This window comes from Polypterus senegalus, chromosome 3 (assembly GCF_016835505.1).
Source record: "Polypterus senegalus isolate Bchr_013 chromosome 3, ASM1683550v1, whole genome shotgun sequence".
NCBI classification, from domain to species: domain Eukaryota; kingdom Metazoa; phylum Chordata; class Cladistia; order Polypteriformes; family Polypteridae; genus Polypterus; species Polypterus senegalus.
The window spans coordinates 42059073-42076834 of NC_053156.1; the positions used below are offsets into that span (position 1 = coordinate 42059073).

Genomic DNA, 17762 nt, shown 5'->3' on the forward strand with positions numbered 1-17762 from the left:
GGCAGAAAGTTTCAGCGCTTAGTGTCGTGTCCCGAAGAGGCTTCCGTAGTTGTTGCCGGAATGGTGGAGAAAAAGACATCAGGTATGTTTTGTTGTAAAAACGCAAAACTCATGTGTTCGCTATCGGTTTACCTTTTACTGAAGTTTAAACTCTACGAAAATGATAAACTTGAAGTTATTTCATCTGAAAGAAAAAAAATTGTCACATGAAAAGTTCGGTTTTATTTGGATACAGCAGTAGGTATGTAGTTATTTAGCATTCATTGTTAATACGTGTTTCCCAAACTACTAGATTTAGCATTTGCTAGGCAGTATCCAGAATACTGTGGTTCTGTAGCAAATATAATCGGCCCATCTCCCAAATTTTGTTTCGGGGGGAAATGGGGACATTTACAACCGAAAACGTAAGTACACAAAACATGATGTAGGGAAAAAATGCGCCGTGTGCCCACCGGTACATAAGACATCGAGAAGATAATATTTGAATTAAATATAGTCCGGTGTTCTAACGAAACATCCTACCCATCGAAATGATCTACTCGCTGGTACTACGCATGCGCAGAGCAAAATCACGCAACTTTATGTATGGCTTTCTTAGCCTTATTACATTAATGCATTTATTACAGTTTACTGCATAGATATTTACTGTCAACATTTTATAAGTTATATTTTTTGCATGTGTGACTTTTAATCTTGTACAGGCCATTGTATCCATGCACGAGTAATGACCGTCTTGTGAAATCTTTGCATCAGGCGGTGTCTCTTTCGGGCATTAAACGATGCATATAGAATAAATTGAGAAATGTTAACATTTCCATACATTTGATAGACGACTTCTAAATACAAAATGTTAAATGATGACAGGGTATAACGTTATAAGTTTAATGTAGGTAGGATACTTCGACAAAGTAGCATCCTACTTGCAAGACTGCATGTTCCCTTCGTGTCCGCCGGGGTTTCCTACCACAACCCGAAGACAAGCAGTTTAAGTGCCTCTGACCATTCTAAATTGCCTCCAGGTAGGTAGATTATATATATATCTCCATCCATCCATATGTCATTCTTTTTAAACGGACAGGTCCTCTTTTCGGTGCCTTAAATATCAGTCCGGCAGGGATTTACAAGAATAAAATTTTCCAAGATACTCTATTGCTCACTAAAATTTTGTGAGTGCTAAGGGATAAAGTGTTTTTCTTACCATGCAGTGGAGCTTAGGAGCTGCAGCAAGACCCTACCTGGGTATAGGACAATGTGTTGCTAGCTACTGCTTTGCTACTGTTGCTAGCAGTAGCTTTGCTACTGAACAATGCTTTAGATTATACTGTGTGTGTGTGTGTATATGTGTATATATATATATACATCGGTAATAATTTAAATGCTTCAGCAGTTGCTACACAGCGGGTATTACCATTCTTGTTATTAAAAAATGCTTTTTGCATTAAATAAGCCTGTTGTTGACCTAGAGGAAACGAGTCTAAAACCTAAAGCATTCTCTGTAGAGCCACAAATAAAGGCTCAAAGAACTGCGCAAATGTCCACTCGCCAAAGAAGAGCACATCAGCAGGCTGTGAGAACAAAGGAAGTTGTATATCTGGCCGTTCTTATGGTCATGGGAATTGAGAATTCTTTTTTTTTTCCACTGTGTCATTTTAATGAAACATTTTAAGAGATTTTTTTTAGAGTCAATTAAGATTTCCTCTAAATTATGATACATTTAATTATAGCAGTAGAGTGTTGTACCGTGTTAGCCATAAATTTGATATAGGAGAAAGTAGGGTGAAATGACACCTTTTTTTTTTTGGCTAACTAAATAAATTACAAATGCAAGCTTTCAAAGCATCTAAGGCCCCTTCATCAGGCAAGGTGTAACAAAGAAACTGAAAAATACTCTAGCTTATATTGGGACAGTAAAGTGATTTTTTTCTTTCATCTTACAAACCTTTTTGTTCACATGGAACTGAAAACCTGATGGAAGAAACTAGCCCACTTGGACAGCAATATGTTCTTCTTGACCAAATGCAACATTTTGCTAACATTTGAAGTGAAGTGTCTTTTTATGCTATTTTGAGGTTGCTGATTGTAAATATGATAATATTTCTGATACTTGATTCTTTACCGGTGGTCCTAGCCGTCTAAGATCCAATCTGAGAAGATTAAAAATGGCAAATTTCAAACGTAAGTGTGTTGGATATTGTTTTAGACTATTTCAAGGATAGTGCTTATAGATATGGTGTTATTCTGGATTTTTAATCCTTTACTAGGGATGTAGCCTTCTATGGTTCTCTATCAGAAGGTGAAAAATGACAAATTTCAATTGAGAATATTTAGTCCTTAAACATTTAAATTGAAACATACATTTTAATATTTCAAATATTTGGTGTAAAAATTCTTGTATATTAGCACTTCTGTCTCATGAAGTAAATTATTACACTTTCAATGAACTCCCTGAAATAGGGCATCTTGCGCAAATTCAGACTTTTTTTTGAAAAAGTAAAGGTTCATTACTTTATAGGGATGTGTTTAGTTTCTGTTACTATCCTTAGCCCCACACCCAAATGTCCTCCTTTTGAAAAATAAAATATGGTCTCCCTAGTGTATATGTGTGTTATGTGAATGTATTCACCCTTGTCCTGGGTTTGTATGTGCCTTGCACCTGATGCTTCCCTGTGACCCTGCTCAAGATAAGCGGGTTTAGAATAATGAATAGAAAGATATTCTCTTCATAGTGATCTAGATTGATATATGTTGAATTATTCTTGCAGGAAACTTTAAACAATTGTATTTTTATACTATGGATTAACTTGTAACAGCTCCATTTCAGTGAATAGTTTACTATTATTAAACTTTACTAATGTCCCTTATGTGGAATTTGATTTGGTGAAGCTCTTACAAGTAATATAGTGATACTAACACACAGCAAAGTGACCTTTGTAATCATCAATCTCCCAAGAGCCCACAAACAAGCATACTTATTCATAATCATCACCGTTGTGTAGAAATCTCTAATGGTGAGCATATTAAGTTCATGCATCTCAAAGATTACAATAAAAATAACTTGTGTAATAGTAAATGATAATTAAAAATGGGTTATATGTATTTTAGAATGTTATGCCTATAATAATTTATTAGGAAGATACCTTTTAAAGAAAAATAAGGATTCACAAACTGCCAAACAGTTACTATCATACTATATTTGAAGCATTGTGGATTTTTTTTTTTTAATGAAAATCACATTTGTTCTAGTGCTTCAGGGTTGCTTTTTTGTTTTCCCAGGAGCAAAGTTAAGTAGCTTACCTGCAAAGAACTGGTATAAATTATTGCTTCACAACTTTCACTGTTTTATGCTTGCTACTTGTGCAAGGATGGCATACTAAGCTGCAACCTCCCACAAAGAACATGACAAAAAGCCATGTTTTGATCTCTTTAAACCGTTTTAAATAATGTTTTGCAGTGTCCTCTATGTAAATTTTGAACATGCTCATACTAATAACCCTTTTTATTTGCTGCTGCAGCACGATCTCAGGAAGCAAGTCAACGGCGGATCCTTGACTGTGCCACTCGGCAGCGTCGCTTGAATCGTCAGCTTGAGGCTTTAGAGAAAGACAATTTTCAGGATGATCCACATGCCAACCTGCCACAACTGGTCAAGAGGCTGCCACAGTTTGATGACAACAATGAATCAAGTAAAATTGAAATTATGCCAGTTTTCTGTAACAATATCTTTTGGAGAGTTTAAAAATAGTGCTGTGGGAATTGAATTTCAGGGAGTTGTTAAGAGTTAGACTTTTTCATAAAATACATTACTAAAATGAAGTTGAAGAGGTTTGTCATACCATTTAAATCTAATAATTTTATTTTATAAAGCATCTCTTATTCTATTAATTAATTTAAAAGGCTTAAAGTAATTATCACACAAAGTTTGTAGAAAGCAAAAAAACAAATGATCCCTCAAAATATATTGTTTTATTGCTGGAAACTTGTAAGCACCCTGATTCTGTACTCTGTGAAGAATGTTATGCATAAGTAATTTGAACTGAATTAATACAAAGTCAAATGTTCAATATAGATGGTATAACTTAAAGGGTTAGATTGAATTTGAAAGCTGGGACTGAAACAATTTCCTGTAGAATCATTTTTGAGCACCACATATTGGGTAAGCAAAGGTGACATCTACATCCTTTTGAGTTTCTCATGTTCTGTACATGTTTTTAGTGTATTTGCTCAAAGGTTAAGTCGTAAAATGGAAACCGTTGTTTTTCTTTCTGAAGCCGAATCCCAATATCTGTTAACACCTGACCCTGGTTATAAGGGCCCCAAGGCTGGTATTGTGTCCATTCCTGCATTTGTACAAAAATGACTGCATGTTACATATGGATTCTTTAAGAAGGATCAGTTTCGCTGATGACCCCACAGTGGTTGGTATCACAGATTATAGCAATACCACGTATTGAAATTAAGTAACATAAATGGTTTAGTCCTAATAAATTGTAATTAAGTGGCAAAAGAAGCAAAAAATGTATGGAGATATGTTTACATATACAGTGGTGTGAACTATTTGCCCCCTTCCTGATTTCTTATTCTTTTGCATGTTTGTCACACAAAATGTTTCTGATCATCAAACACATTTAACCATTAGTCGAATATAACACAAGTAAACACAAAATGAAGTTTTTAAATGATGGTTTTTATTATTTAGGGAGAAAAAAAATCCAAACCTACATGGCCCTGTGTGAAAAAGTAATTGCCCCCTGAACCTAATAACTGGTTGGGCCACCCTTAGCAGCAATAACTGCAATCAAGTGTTTGCGATAACTTGCAATGAGTCTTTTACAGCACTCTGGAGGAATTTTGGCCCACTCATCTTTGCAGAATTGTTGTAATTCAGCTTTATTTGAGGGTTTTCTAGCATGAACCGCCTTTTTAAGGTCATGCCATAGCATCTCAATTGGATTCAGGTCAGGACTTTGACTAGGCCACTCCAAAGTCTTTATTTTGTTTTTCTTCAGCCATTCAGAGGTGGATTTGCTGGTGTGTTTTGGGTTATTGTCCTGTTGCAGCACCCAAGATCGCTTCAGCTTGAGTTGACGAACAGATGGCCGGACATTCTCCTTCAGGATTTTTGGTAGACAGTAGAATTCATGGTTCCATCTATCACAGCAAGCCTTCCAGGTCCTGAAGCAGCAAAACAACCCCAGACCATCACACTACCACCACCATATTTTACTGTTGGTATGATGTTCTTTTTCTGAAATGCTGTGTTCCTTTTACGCCAGATGTAACGGGACATTTGCCTTCCAAAAAGTTCAACTTTTGTCTCATCAGTCCATAAGGTATTTTCCCAAAAGTCTTGGCAATCATTAAGATGTTTCTTAGCAAAATTTTTTTTGCTTAACAGTGGTTTGCGTCTTGGAAATCTGCCATGCAGGTCGTTTTTGCCCAGTCTCTTTCTTATGGTGGAGTCATGAACACTGACCTTAATTGAGGCAAGTGAGGCCTGCAGTTCTTTAGACGTTGTCCTGGGGTCTTTTGTGACCTCTCAGATGAGTCGTCTCTGTGCTCTTGGGGTAATTTTGGTCGGCCGGCCACTCCTGGGAAGGTTCACCACTGTTCCATGTTTTTGCCATTTGTAGATAATGGCTCTCACTGTGGTTCGCTGGAGTCCCAAAGCTTTAGAAATGGCTTTATAACCTTTACCAGACTGATAGATCTCAATTACTTCTGTTCTCATTTGTTCCTGAATTTCTTTGGATCTTGGCATGATGTCTAGCTTTTGAGGTGCTTTTGGTCTACTTCTCTGTGTCAGGCAGCTCCTATTTAAGTGATTTCTTGATTGAAACAGGGGTGGCTACGGAAATTGAACTCAGGTGTGATACACCACAGTTAGGTTATTTTTGAACAAGGGGGCAATTACTTTTTCACACAGGGCCATGTAGGTTTGGAATTTTTTTCTCCCTAAATAATAAAAACCATCATTTAAAAACTGTATTTTGTGTTTACTTGTGTTATATTTGACTAATAGTTAAATGTGTTTGATGATCAGAAACATTTTGTGTGACAAACATGCAAAAGAATAAGAAATCAGGAAGGGGGCAAATAGTTTTCCACACCACTGTAAATACTCAGACTGTAAAGGTAGTGGAGAATTTGAAGTTCCTGAGCACCAACATTGATATATCAACACATCTATTGTTATGAAGATAGCTCACCTGTGTCAATTCATTCAGAGACCATTAAAGAAGTTTGCAGTGTTGCAGGACTCAGTGACCGTTTTGAACAGGTCCATCATTGGGAATGTTTTGACCTTCTCCGTCATGTTTTGATGTTACAGCGTGTTCACCGAGAACAGTAAACAGGTATAGAAAGTGGTGTATACTGTTTCTAAAACTACTGGTCACCACCTTTCAACAATTAATTCTGTGTAATTTCTCAGCTTTAAAAAATAGTGGTATTCAGATCTTTCCTTACCTGTCACACCCATCTCACCTTCTGCACTCTTTCCAAATGTTTGATAAACAGTTAAGGTCAATCAAGACCAGGACTGACCAGATAATCAGGACAGCAGCTCTAAATCTACATATATATCAAGATATTTTTTATTATTTTTTTATTATATTTCATTAATCCCAAAGGAAATTACTTGGAGTTTTGCATACCCCTTGGGGTCAGAGCACAGGATCAGCCATTGTACAGCACCCCTGGAGCAATTGAAGGTTAAGGGCCTTGCTCAAGGGCCCAGCAGAGTAGCATCACTTTTGACAGTGACAGAGATTCGAACTGGCAACCTTCGGGATAACAGCGCAGATCCTTAGCCTCAGAACCACCACTCAGATCTTGTGTAGACAGTTTCAGGAAAGGATTTAATGTCTGGAATGCAGAACTCAAACTAATGATACTGATAGAGTATGTTTAATAAAAATGGATGTGTCGACCACAATTATGGCTTTCCTTGCGTAAAGCTGTAATTTTAACAGTAAGATATTATAGGCCAGTATATACAAAAACAGCAAATGTTTATCTCTATAGAACAAAATCATCTGGGATGATTTTCTCGAAATGAGTCCTAATAACTGTCTTAAGTGGTTTATTTTTCAGTTGTCAGACCCAGAGGCTTGCATCTTGACACACTAACGCAACCCCTAAATTCATGTTCAGGGGAGCCTACAGGAAAACCATTGAATGTGCATTTAAAATGTTAATTATTTTCCTTCTATACTGGCACAAAAATAATTTTAAGCATGCATTTCAAATGGGAATTACCTATTAGTCTAGTTCATCTTTTTGTATGAGTTTACTTTTGCAGCAGTTTAATCAACTCATTTCAGTAATGTATTTTTTAAAAGTACATTTATGACCTAGGTTTGTACCTAGGGTAGTGATGGTGGGATACAGTTGGAGTTTGAAGCTCATTTGCAACAAATTATTAACGTGCATAAATTTCTTATAAAACTGTTGTAGCAATTTCTTTAGCTTAATTATGTTTTTTACAAGTCTTTTTTGTCTTATTAGGTAAAAAGAGGAAGAAGACTCGAGGAGATCATTTTAAGTTAAGGTTTCGTAAAAACTTTCAAGCACTTTTGGAAGAGCAGGTAACTGGGTAATTAGCTAAATGTCTTAAAGTGGTACAGATTATAAAAAGGAGATACAGTAATCCCTCCTCGATCACGGGGGTTGCATTCCAGACCCCCATACGATAGGTGAAAATCCGCGAAGTAGAAACTATATGTTTGTATGGTTATGTTTATATATTTTAAGCCCTTATAAACTCTCCCACACTGTTTATAAATATTCCCTGCACAGTTTTACAGCATAATCCCTTTGTATTCTCTTAGATATTAGATAAGATTTGTTGAAATTATGTATGTAAACACACTGTTTATATACAGTAAAACCTAAATATTATATTAAAAATATCGAGTGTCTCAGATATCACATATGCTACAGCCATTACAATAGACAGGCCACCAGCAATAAATACGTACAATGCAACAAAAATTGTATACAGTAAATGTGTGTACAGTGACACTAAACATACGTACATGTACTAAGTACTGTAAGTAGAAAATTAATTATGGTTACTCACCAACAATGACACAATGACTTGTCCGATAACGATGAGTTTAGTTTTACTGCACGACAAAGGAGAGCGTTACAGCCCTTCTAAAGGAGCCTCTTCAGATGACTGTGTAGCACCGCCGTTATTCTTCTCCAATCCAAATCCTTAAAGCAGATTCCATCCAGACTACTGCCTTATTACATCCACTTACAACTCATTTTGAACCCTGGTTAAAAGGACACTGCGGCCATAGATCTTATATTCCTTTCCTACTTTTTAAATAAAAAAAATCGCAGCCTCATTGATGCTGTAATGACATCCTACAGTGGTGTAGCTTTTCCCTTCCTTCAACAAATCCAAAACGTTTACCTTTTCGGCAATAGTTAACATCTTCCGTTGGCGCTTGGGCCCAGACCCTGAAGCAGTAGCAGGAGCAGATCGTTTTGGAGCCTTAATGAAGGGCTTGACTATGCATAAAGATAAACACAAAAGAGCACAAAAGTTAACTCTTTACACAGCAAAACGTTGATGCTGAATGAGCAAGACGAGACTTCCTGGTTAACACCGCATTCAGCACACAGGAACTTAACTGCGTGCTCTGATTGGTTAGCTTCTCAGCCATCCGCCAATAGCGTCCCTTGTATGAAATCAACTGGGCAAATCAACTGAGGAAGTATGTACAGGAAGTAAAAAGACCCATTGTCCGCAGAACCCGCGAAGCAGCAAAAAATCCGCGTTATATATTTAGTTATGCTTACATATAAAATCTGCGATAGAGTGAAGCCGTGAAAGTCGAAGCGCGATGTAGCGAGGGATTACTGTACTGCAGAAATGTTTTTCCACACCTTGTTTTTTCTGGTGTCTTTTCACAGTGGGTACTATTTGAAATCACTTTACAGTCTAGAATTGTAGTACAAATGCTAACATATAAGCAAATTAAATCATTTGCTCAGCAAGTAATTGATTCAAAGAGGGGGTTGGACATTCATCATTGGAGATTATTGTCAGGTACCTTAGCCAGTATTCCACACGGCCCACATGGAAGTCCGATTTAGGAATATAGTTTAGAATTGCCTCTGCAATCATAAACGTACGTTTATAATACTGCTGTGCTTTAACATTTTGAAAATCATGCAATAATGTTTACATATTTTTTATTTTCTGATTCATGGTTAATCATGCATAATTTTTACATTTTTCCTCATTTCATGTATTTTCTTCTTTCAAACAGGTTTGTAATAAATGAAATTAACAATTTTGTAAAATTAGAAATGTTCAGAAAGTCTGTACTGGTAAACTCATTTTTTTTTCTGTTTTCATCCATAGAATTTAAGTGTCAGTGAAGGACCTAACTATTTGACTGCCTGTGCCCCTCCATCCAAACTACCCCAGAGACACTTCTGTGCAGTGTGTGGTTTCCCTTCCAATTATACGTGTGTATCATGTGGAGCACGTTACTGTTGTGTCAAGTGTTTGGGCACCCATCAGGAGACAAGGTAAGTTTAAATGAACTCCCTGTTGTTTGATTTAATACCTTGGGAGAATGGTGTCTGCTATTCATTATTTTTCTTTCTTGGATAATAGCTTGTAGTATAACTAATGCCAATGTAGATTTTTTGCTTTTAGAGCAGTACATTGCTCTTAAAATTATGATGGCCTAAATTAATTCATTTCTTAAAAAATTAAGTGATAAACAAGTATTCCAGAAAACATTTTGTGGTCGGTTTGAGCTTTTTAGTCAAATTTCAAAGCACTATATATGATGTATATCTAATACCACTCATGCTGCAAGAAACACTATCTCTACATTCAAGTTATGTGGCAACAGTATCATGGTGTGCTCCTCGCCAGCATGTGGTGGCCATCTTGTGAGAATAGATGGAAAAACTGTTTGAACACAGTGTTAGAAAATAATTCATGGACACTGGGAATAAGAATTGCCTATCTGGATTGCACAGTTATCCCAAGTACAGGGCCAAAGCAGTATAGGAGAGGCTTAGTAGTAAAACAAGTAATTTTCATGGAGAGGTGTCATCAAAGTCCCAACTGTGGAGCAAAAGTACAGTACCAATTTTAATGGGCACAAATTTCCCCTGACTAGTTTGCAAAGCCACTTACCCGAAAAGAATGAAAGTTTTATTTGCAGAAATATTTGTCTCAACCAAACATTACTGTGTCGGTTTTGAATATTTATATATCCAGCTTTTTCATTTTTTTTCATTCTTAAGACATCTTCTGACAATACATTTGCAAGATGTATATTGGTTGTGTCTTATTCTGCTCTAATTTGCAGTATAAGTGGAAGATGCTTGAACTATAGTGGTCAAATGTAGTTTTATATTTGTTTAATTAAATAAATCTATTGTAAAAATACTATTATTAATAATAATAAATAATATATTATTATTATTTTCTGTTCCTTCCACTAAATGGAGCATATACATTTAAAAAAAAAATGAATTACGCATTACATGTTACCAAACAGTGATTGAAAGATTGTTTTGCCCTTGTACAGACTGTCAGAATTAAATTTCCCAGTAGAAGAGAAACAGTTTCCACTTGTGTCATTAATGACAATTAATTTATCCGTCAATTGTCCTCTATTTTCCCCTAAATAATTACATTGAGCGTTAATGAGTGAGGTTGTGGATGGGTGTACAAGTGGGTTCTGTGGTGGATTGGTGCTGTATCCAGATTTGGCTCCAGTGTTTCTTAGATAGGCTACTACTCCTTGTGACCATTACCCTGATTGAACATTTGTGTTTAGAATGTAACATTTTCCTCAAATGAGAGGAAACCATTTAGTCCATCAAACTTGTTTGGTTAAATAATAGATAAGGTGTTCCAATATTTCATCCAAGTACAGTATATTTTAAAAATTGTCAAGGTATGTTTATTTTATTTTCACTCAGAAGTGTCAAACAAAGTCCAATGCAGTTCTGCCTGGCAGACAAAATTGTAACAGAAATCCTACTTAAAACAACACTCCAGAATAAAAGCTGGAATGAGTGGGTAGGATGGGGCAGATGTGATGATGATCAGGAGTGATCAGGTCATTTTTCTATGCTTGGATATGGAAATTTTAAAATAAAATGTCAGGACATTTTGAGAACAAAGTAGGTATGCCTCTGCCTCACAGTTGTAAATGAGCTGTACTTTTTGTACCATCTTGAAAGAACACTTATATACGCAATGCTCTAATATCCCCAAAACCTGAGGGGCAACTGTCCAACTTGAGTAAGTCCAGAAAATAACCCTTAAACTGACAGAAAAGAAAGACAGAGTAATTATTATTATGCACCTATTATGTTAATGCATGCTAGAGTGTACATAACATCTCAGTTGTTTTCAACTTAGTACTTAGTCATACTAGCAAAAGTAATACAATATGAGCAATAGACCAAGAGAAACATGTGCACAGCTTAATAAGATATAATTCAACACATATGTCAGTGTGGATGACTGTTGAGTCACTGTTTGACATTTGGGTAATAACTCTTTCTAAACAAAATGGAGATTGGGGGAAAAAAAATTGAAGTTATAGTTACAGGCAAACTGAAGAGAGTTAATGGTATTACGAATCAAGAACATTTTTGGTGTCAGTAAATCTAATCGGTTTTACTGTAGTTAGAACTTCTTTGATTTCTTTACCTCTCTCTTCCTGGTTCTTTTTTTATTCATACAGCAGTAACCTGCTTTACTATTTATGCATCACTATTACTTTAATAATACAGCTTCACTTTGTAAGGCTTCATGTGTTATATATGTACTGAACATACAATTTTGTGCCAAGTCGATTACCTTCTTCTGTGCTTTACAATCCTGAGCTGACAAATTCCAGTTCTAGGATGTTATGCAGCCAGTGAGTACTGACTCCGCTTTGTACCTGTGGTGAGCCTAGATGAAGACATCATTTGATGGCTTTCCAGGCTTTCCTCAAACATTTAAGTTAAAGTGTTGTGAGCCTTCATGACTTCAGCCAAGGTATGTTTTGTCCATGCAAGGTCTTCTATGATAGGTTCTCCAGGACTCCAAAATTCTTTTTAAGTTTTAAGCATCTGCTCCAATATAGAAGCAAGTGTGGTATAAGTACTACTTTTAGAAAGAAATTTTGAGGTAATTTGTAACCAGTGTTAACTTACTTGTCATACTGTTTCAGTTCAGAAGTACATGGAAGCAATTTTGTGATCTTGTTATCAGTGACAGTTACGGTTTATTAGCATTCCTATTTAGAATTAACATAGCTATATTTACATTTTTGCATGCAGTGTATTCTTGCTCTCTAATTTAGCTTTAGTCCCACTGTGTCCTGTTTTCTACCTTGTATATTAATGTCGTCTTTACTTACACCACTAGGTACTCAAGTGTATTTCAGTAACTTTTAAGACTGCCAGAGTTTGCTTATTATTTATTAACACTAGAATTACCAGAGCCAACGAAAAAACTCGTAATTCTCTCCCACCTTAAATCCCTTCGCACCTCTCCATCAGCCTCTTTTGTCTTCTAAATGTGTCGATAAGCCCAAGCAGCCTTATACCATCCCCATCACCTCAGAACGGCCAAGAAGTTCTCTCAGTTCCTGCCTTGATTGATTGTCTGGGAGTGAGCTACTTAGAATTGTAAGGGGAAATAACTTGATGTGCGTTTTGTGTCCAAACAATCTATGTAAACAAATCGTTAAAACAGAAAAGTTTTTCATGTTTTAGTAATAAATGACAAAATGTACACATGAACTATATAATATGTAAAGACTGATGGGCAAATATCAAATAAACACTTCCATTAAAAGGGCAACTACTATACAACAGCTTCCGTGGTGCAGTGGTTAGAGCCGTTAACTTATAATCCAAAGGTCGTGAGTCTGAAACCAGCTCCCATGCAAATTTACTCTTTTGAGTAGTGAGCTGCTCTTATTGTTACTATTATACAATAAAAACATACATTTCATTTGTCTCTGTAACAGCCGCTGTAAATTTATAGGACTTGTAAAAATTAGCATTTTTTTTCCCACTCTTATTTCCTCAGTCACAATCACAATACAATGTCCAATGCCCCCGCCCCAGATCTGACTCGGTTACTTTTTATCTAAAACTGGGAATAACTGTAGATGTGAGTGGTGTTTTGAGACAATGGAACTGGAAATTCTCTGATCTGGAAGGGTAAAAGCTGACACAAATGCTGGTGAATCTGCCTTCTTGTATCTCACCGTCACTTGAATTTTTATGACCTGTATAGTACATTTCGGAAAACATTGTGGCACTGATGCAACATTATTCACATTATTCATATTCATTTGCCTGCCTTCTTGCGCTTGTTGCAGTGTACACACTTCTCTCTTTGCTGTGGTTACTATTACACTGAAGAGGCGCCTGATACTGACTGTGTTTGCTTTCCTGGGGAAGCGGCGGTCTTGGAACAGAAGCTTCTCAATGTTGCATCCTCTTTTGCTTTATCCATCGCCTTTTCTTGTAAGAAGCTATGATGAAGCTCCTCTGCAAGTTGAGCAAAAAACACTCTTCTTTTCTCAGTGCTTACCGTGCATGCCTTGTACAGTACATGCATGCAGATCGCCACCAAGTCAACCATGTTGTATCACACAGCAACTGGCCACCTGCGTGCTCCTGCTGCACTGAATAAGCTCACACCTTCTGGTACTCGATGTCAACGCTGCACCGGGGTAAAAAAGAAAGACGATTGTATGTGACATTTTGAAGAAATCATTTTATGACCTGAATAGTATCAATCAGAAAACAGTGTTGCATTAATGCAATATTATTTGAAAACGAACAGCGTCAGATTGGGTGTGAATTTATACTGCCGCTGTTAGTCAGAGTCAGATCAGAAGGGACGAGGGAGAGCATGAACGAGACTGAGATAATAAAACTGGAAAAAAGCTAACTTTTAGAAATGCCATACATTTACAACAATGTTTTCCGATATGTACTATACAGGCCATAAAATGAGTTATTTGAAATCACGGACCGTGAGGTGCATACTAATTCAGCGTGAGCAGGAACACTCAATAAAACTGAATAAAAAAAAATTCAAGTGACGACGATATACGAAGAAGACAGATTCACCAGCGTTTGTGTGTCAGTTTTTACTCCTCCAGATCAGAGAATTTCCAGTTCCATTGTCTCAAAACACCACTCACACCTACAGTCATTCCCAGTTTTAGATAAAAAGTAACCGCGTAAGATCTGGGGCGGGGGCATTGGACGTTGTATCGTGGTTGTGACTGAGAAAATAAGAGTGAAAAAAAAAATGCTTTTACAAGTCCTGTAAATTTACAGCGGCTATTACAGACACAAACGTATGGTTTTTATTGTATAATAGTAACAATAAGAGCAGCTCACTTCTCAAAACAGTAAAGTTTCAGGGGAGCTGGTTTCAATCTCACGACCTTTGGATTATATTTTGACAACTCTAACCGCTGCACCACGAAAGCTGTTTTATTGTAGTTGTGTTTATTTGATATTTGCCCATCAGCCTTTACATATTATATAGTTCATGTGTACATTTTGTCATTTATTACTATAACATGAAAAACTTTTAGACACAAAACGCACATTAAGTTATTTTCCCTTACAATTCTGAGTAGCTCACTCCCAGATAATCAATCAAGGCAGGAACTGAGAGATCTTCTTGGCCGTTCTGGGGAGATGGGGGTATGGTATAAGGCTGCTTGGGCTTATCGACACATTTAGAAGACAAGAGGCTGATGGAGAGGTGCGAAGGGATTTAAGGTGGGCCAGAATTACGAGTTTTTTCGTTACCTCTGGTAATTCTAGTGTTAAGCACATACTATATTTCCAAATCTTCTTACATAATTCAAGATACTTGCAGTATGTTTGACATTTGGCATTATTTCTGCTATACTATACGAAAACAATGACTGTTAAACCTGTTAAAACAAGCCTATTAATTACATTCTTAAATATCCTTTTCATACCCATAGTTGCCCACTATAAATTAAACCTAATTTGTCAAGTGATTTTTTTTCCTAATCTCCCACACTATCCTATCCCACTTTAATCCAGTAGTTGTATATGATTTGATAAAAAGTGATTTTCAATTTCTTGTAAAAAAAAAAAAAATAGCCTTTTTTACACTGTTACTAAATAAGAGTTTTGCTAAGCAAAGCAATATACACCTAGCTAAAAATTAGTGTGAAAAAGGCTATCTCGATCATTTTGAGCCGAAAGCTTTATAAAGAATTTATACTTCAATTGAAGGTTATCGACTTTCTCAAACGCTGCTCTACATAGACTTCCAGCTGAGTACTGGTTTAATTTTGGGGTCACCTATCTCCTACCTACATGAAAGTAGGATATCTTTTATTTACACAAATATTATTTCTGAAGTATAACAAAATATTCCTCCCATTGTTTGTAATTAGAGGTTATGTTTGAATGATAGCATTTTGTGGAAAACATGTATTTTATATCGCACTTGTGTGATTCTAAGCCTTTTTGTCTAGGCAGAAGATTTGGGCAGCTTTTCTAATAGTTATCTACACAAAATTAATAGAATGAATATCTGAGATTTCTAAAATTTAGATTTTTTTTTAACAATGTATTTACTGTATATTTCAATATTGCATATTACATATACTTATCCTCTTCATGTCCTAAGCATTTTGATTGCTTTCCTTTTCATGTGTTGTGAAAGGTATTATTAAAATATTGCCATTATTCAGTGTAATAATTTATCAATGTTATTTTTTTCAGCATGTTTCATCCTGTAAATATTTTTGTTACAGTTTTTAATATGAAATAAGTCATTTAACTTTTTTTTTTTTTTCTCTCTCTCTCTTTCAGGTGCCTCAAATGGACAGTCTGATTTTATTTCTGCAATCTCTGGATTTGATTTGCCTAATAAAGGCACTTTGGTCTGATTTATGATTTGTTCTGCTTTTATTTGTGACAGTATATTCTGTAAGCTTTCTGCTTGTTTGACACCACCGTTCTCTGCATTTTATATCACTGCTTACCTAATGGAAGTGTTTATCAGGAATCAACTAAACACTATTGAAATGCAGGAAAAAAAGACAAAAAGTTTTTTACACAGCAAGAATACCAAGCCAAATTGCGTTCTAATTGAGGCTTCCAATTACTAGGATCAGTTGGTCATCTTTATGGGACGAGCACAGACCCTCCAGGTAAAACTTTGATTTATTCAATTAAAGATAATTTTTGTTGTTGGTAATATTTTCAATATGTGTTAAACCTTTACACAGTGTCTCTGTATGGTATTAATTTAAGAATGTATGGAGTCCTACTTCTCAAAGTTATGTATTGAATAATGTTTTAAATAAAGTTTGTATAATAATTTTGAAATTACTGCTATCAGTGAACCTTGAACTGCTTTGTTTGTCTCTGTGTGGTGTTTGTACCCTTTCGTTATTAAAACATCAATGAAAAAATCTCAGGTTACTTGTGTTGCCTAATCAACAGCTTTATAAAAAAAAATGCTTTTGAATTGAAGACCTACTTTCTCCCTCATTCAGTGGTTTTCAATTCCAGAGCTCAAATTTTCTGGAACATGATTTTCTTTCAGGTGCTACTGTACTCTCATTTTCCAGAAGTTTAAATTTAATATTGTTTTAACATAAACAAAAGTCTTTTGGACATTGTGAGAATATGACTGGAAAACTGGCAAGTGTATTATATGACATTGGTAACCTGTGATTGTTTTCATGAATGTTTTAACATTGTTGTTGAGTGTTGGTGTGCATTGAATTTAGAGATCTCCATTCTCAATAAAAGCATGAGATTAAAATTATTTCTTGGCCATCACTACAAATTACAATCACCGGCCCCTTTATTAGGTATACCTTTTCAACTGCTTGTTAACTTGAGTATCTATCCAGCCAATCACATGGCAGCAACTCAAAGTATTTAGGCCTGTAGGTATTGTCAAGACAACCTGCTGAAGTTCAAACAGAGCTTCAGAAAGGGGAAGAAAGGTGATTTTAGTGACTTTGAATATTACATGGTTGTTGATGCCAGGCAGGCTGGTCTGAGTATTTCAGAAACTGCTCATCTAATGGGATTGTCGCACACAACCATCTCAATTGTTTACTATGAATGGTCTGAAAAAGGGAAAATATCCAGTGTGTAGCTGTTCTCTGGTTGAAAATGCCTTATTGATACCAGAGGTCAGAGGAAAATGGTTGGCTGGTTTGAGCTGATAGAAAGGCAATAGTAACTCAAACAACCACTCATTACAACAGAGGTATGCCGAAGAGCATCTCTGAACATACAACACATTAAACCTTGAAGCAGGAGACCACACCAGGTGCCACTCCTGTTAGCTAAAAACGGGAAACTGAGGCTACAATTTTCAATGGGTTCATCAGAATTGGACAAAAGAACATTGGAAAAATGTTGCCTGGTCTGATGAGGTCTCAATTTTCTTCAATTTAATGGCAGGGTTAGAATATCTTGTCAACAACATGAAAGCATGGACTCATCCTGCCTTGTATCAATGGTTCAGGCTAGTAGTGGTGTAATGGTATGGATGATATTTTCTTGGCACACTTTGGGCCCTTAGTACCAGTTGAGCATCATTTAAATAGGATAATATGCCATATCACAAAGCTCAGATCCTCTCAAACTGATTTCTTTAACATGACAATGAGTTCACTGTCCTTAAATGACCACCACTGTCACCAAATCTCAATCCAAAAGATCACCTTTAGAATGTG

General features: G+C 36.1%; 1 protein-coding gene across 1 annotated transcript; it reads left to right on the forward strand.

The window, feature by feature from the left end:
- On the forward strand, window positions 1-15950 carry znhit1 (zinc finger, HIT-type containing 1). The gene is made up of 5 exons (XM_039747059.1): window positions 1-82; window positions 3513-3683; window positions 7507-7586; window positions 9380-9549; window positions 15874-15950. The coding sequence occupies exons 1-5, from the start codon at window positions 61-63 to the stop codon at window positions 15893-15895; spliced, it is 465 nt and encodes a 154-aa protein (XP_039602993.1). The 5' UTR covers window positions 1-60; the 3' UTR covers window positions 15896-15950.
- Window positions 15951-17762: the final 1812 nt, after the last annotated feature.

Bases quoted from the DNA above. Each gene is read 5' to 3' on its own strand.
- znhit1 (XM_039747059.1), top strand. From the start codon at position 61: ATGGTGGAGAAAAAGACATCAG. The intron at 83-3,512 runs GTATGTTTTGTT...TTGCTGCTGCAG, and splicing joins GGTGGAGAAAAAGACATCAG to CACGATCTCAGGAAGCAAGT. The intron at 3,684-7,506 runs GTAAAATTGAAA...TTGTCTTATTAG, and splicing joins TGATGACAACAATGAATCAA to GTAAAAAGAGGAAGAAGACT.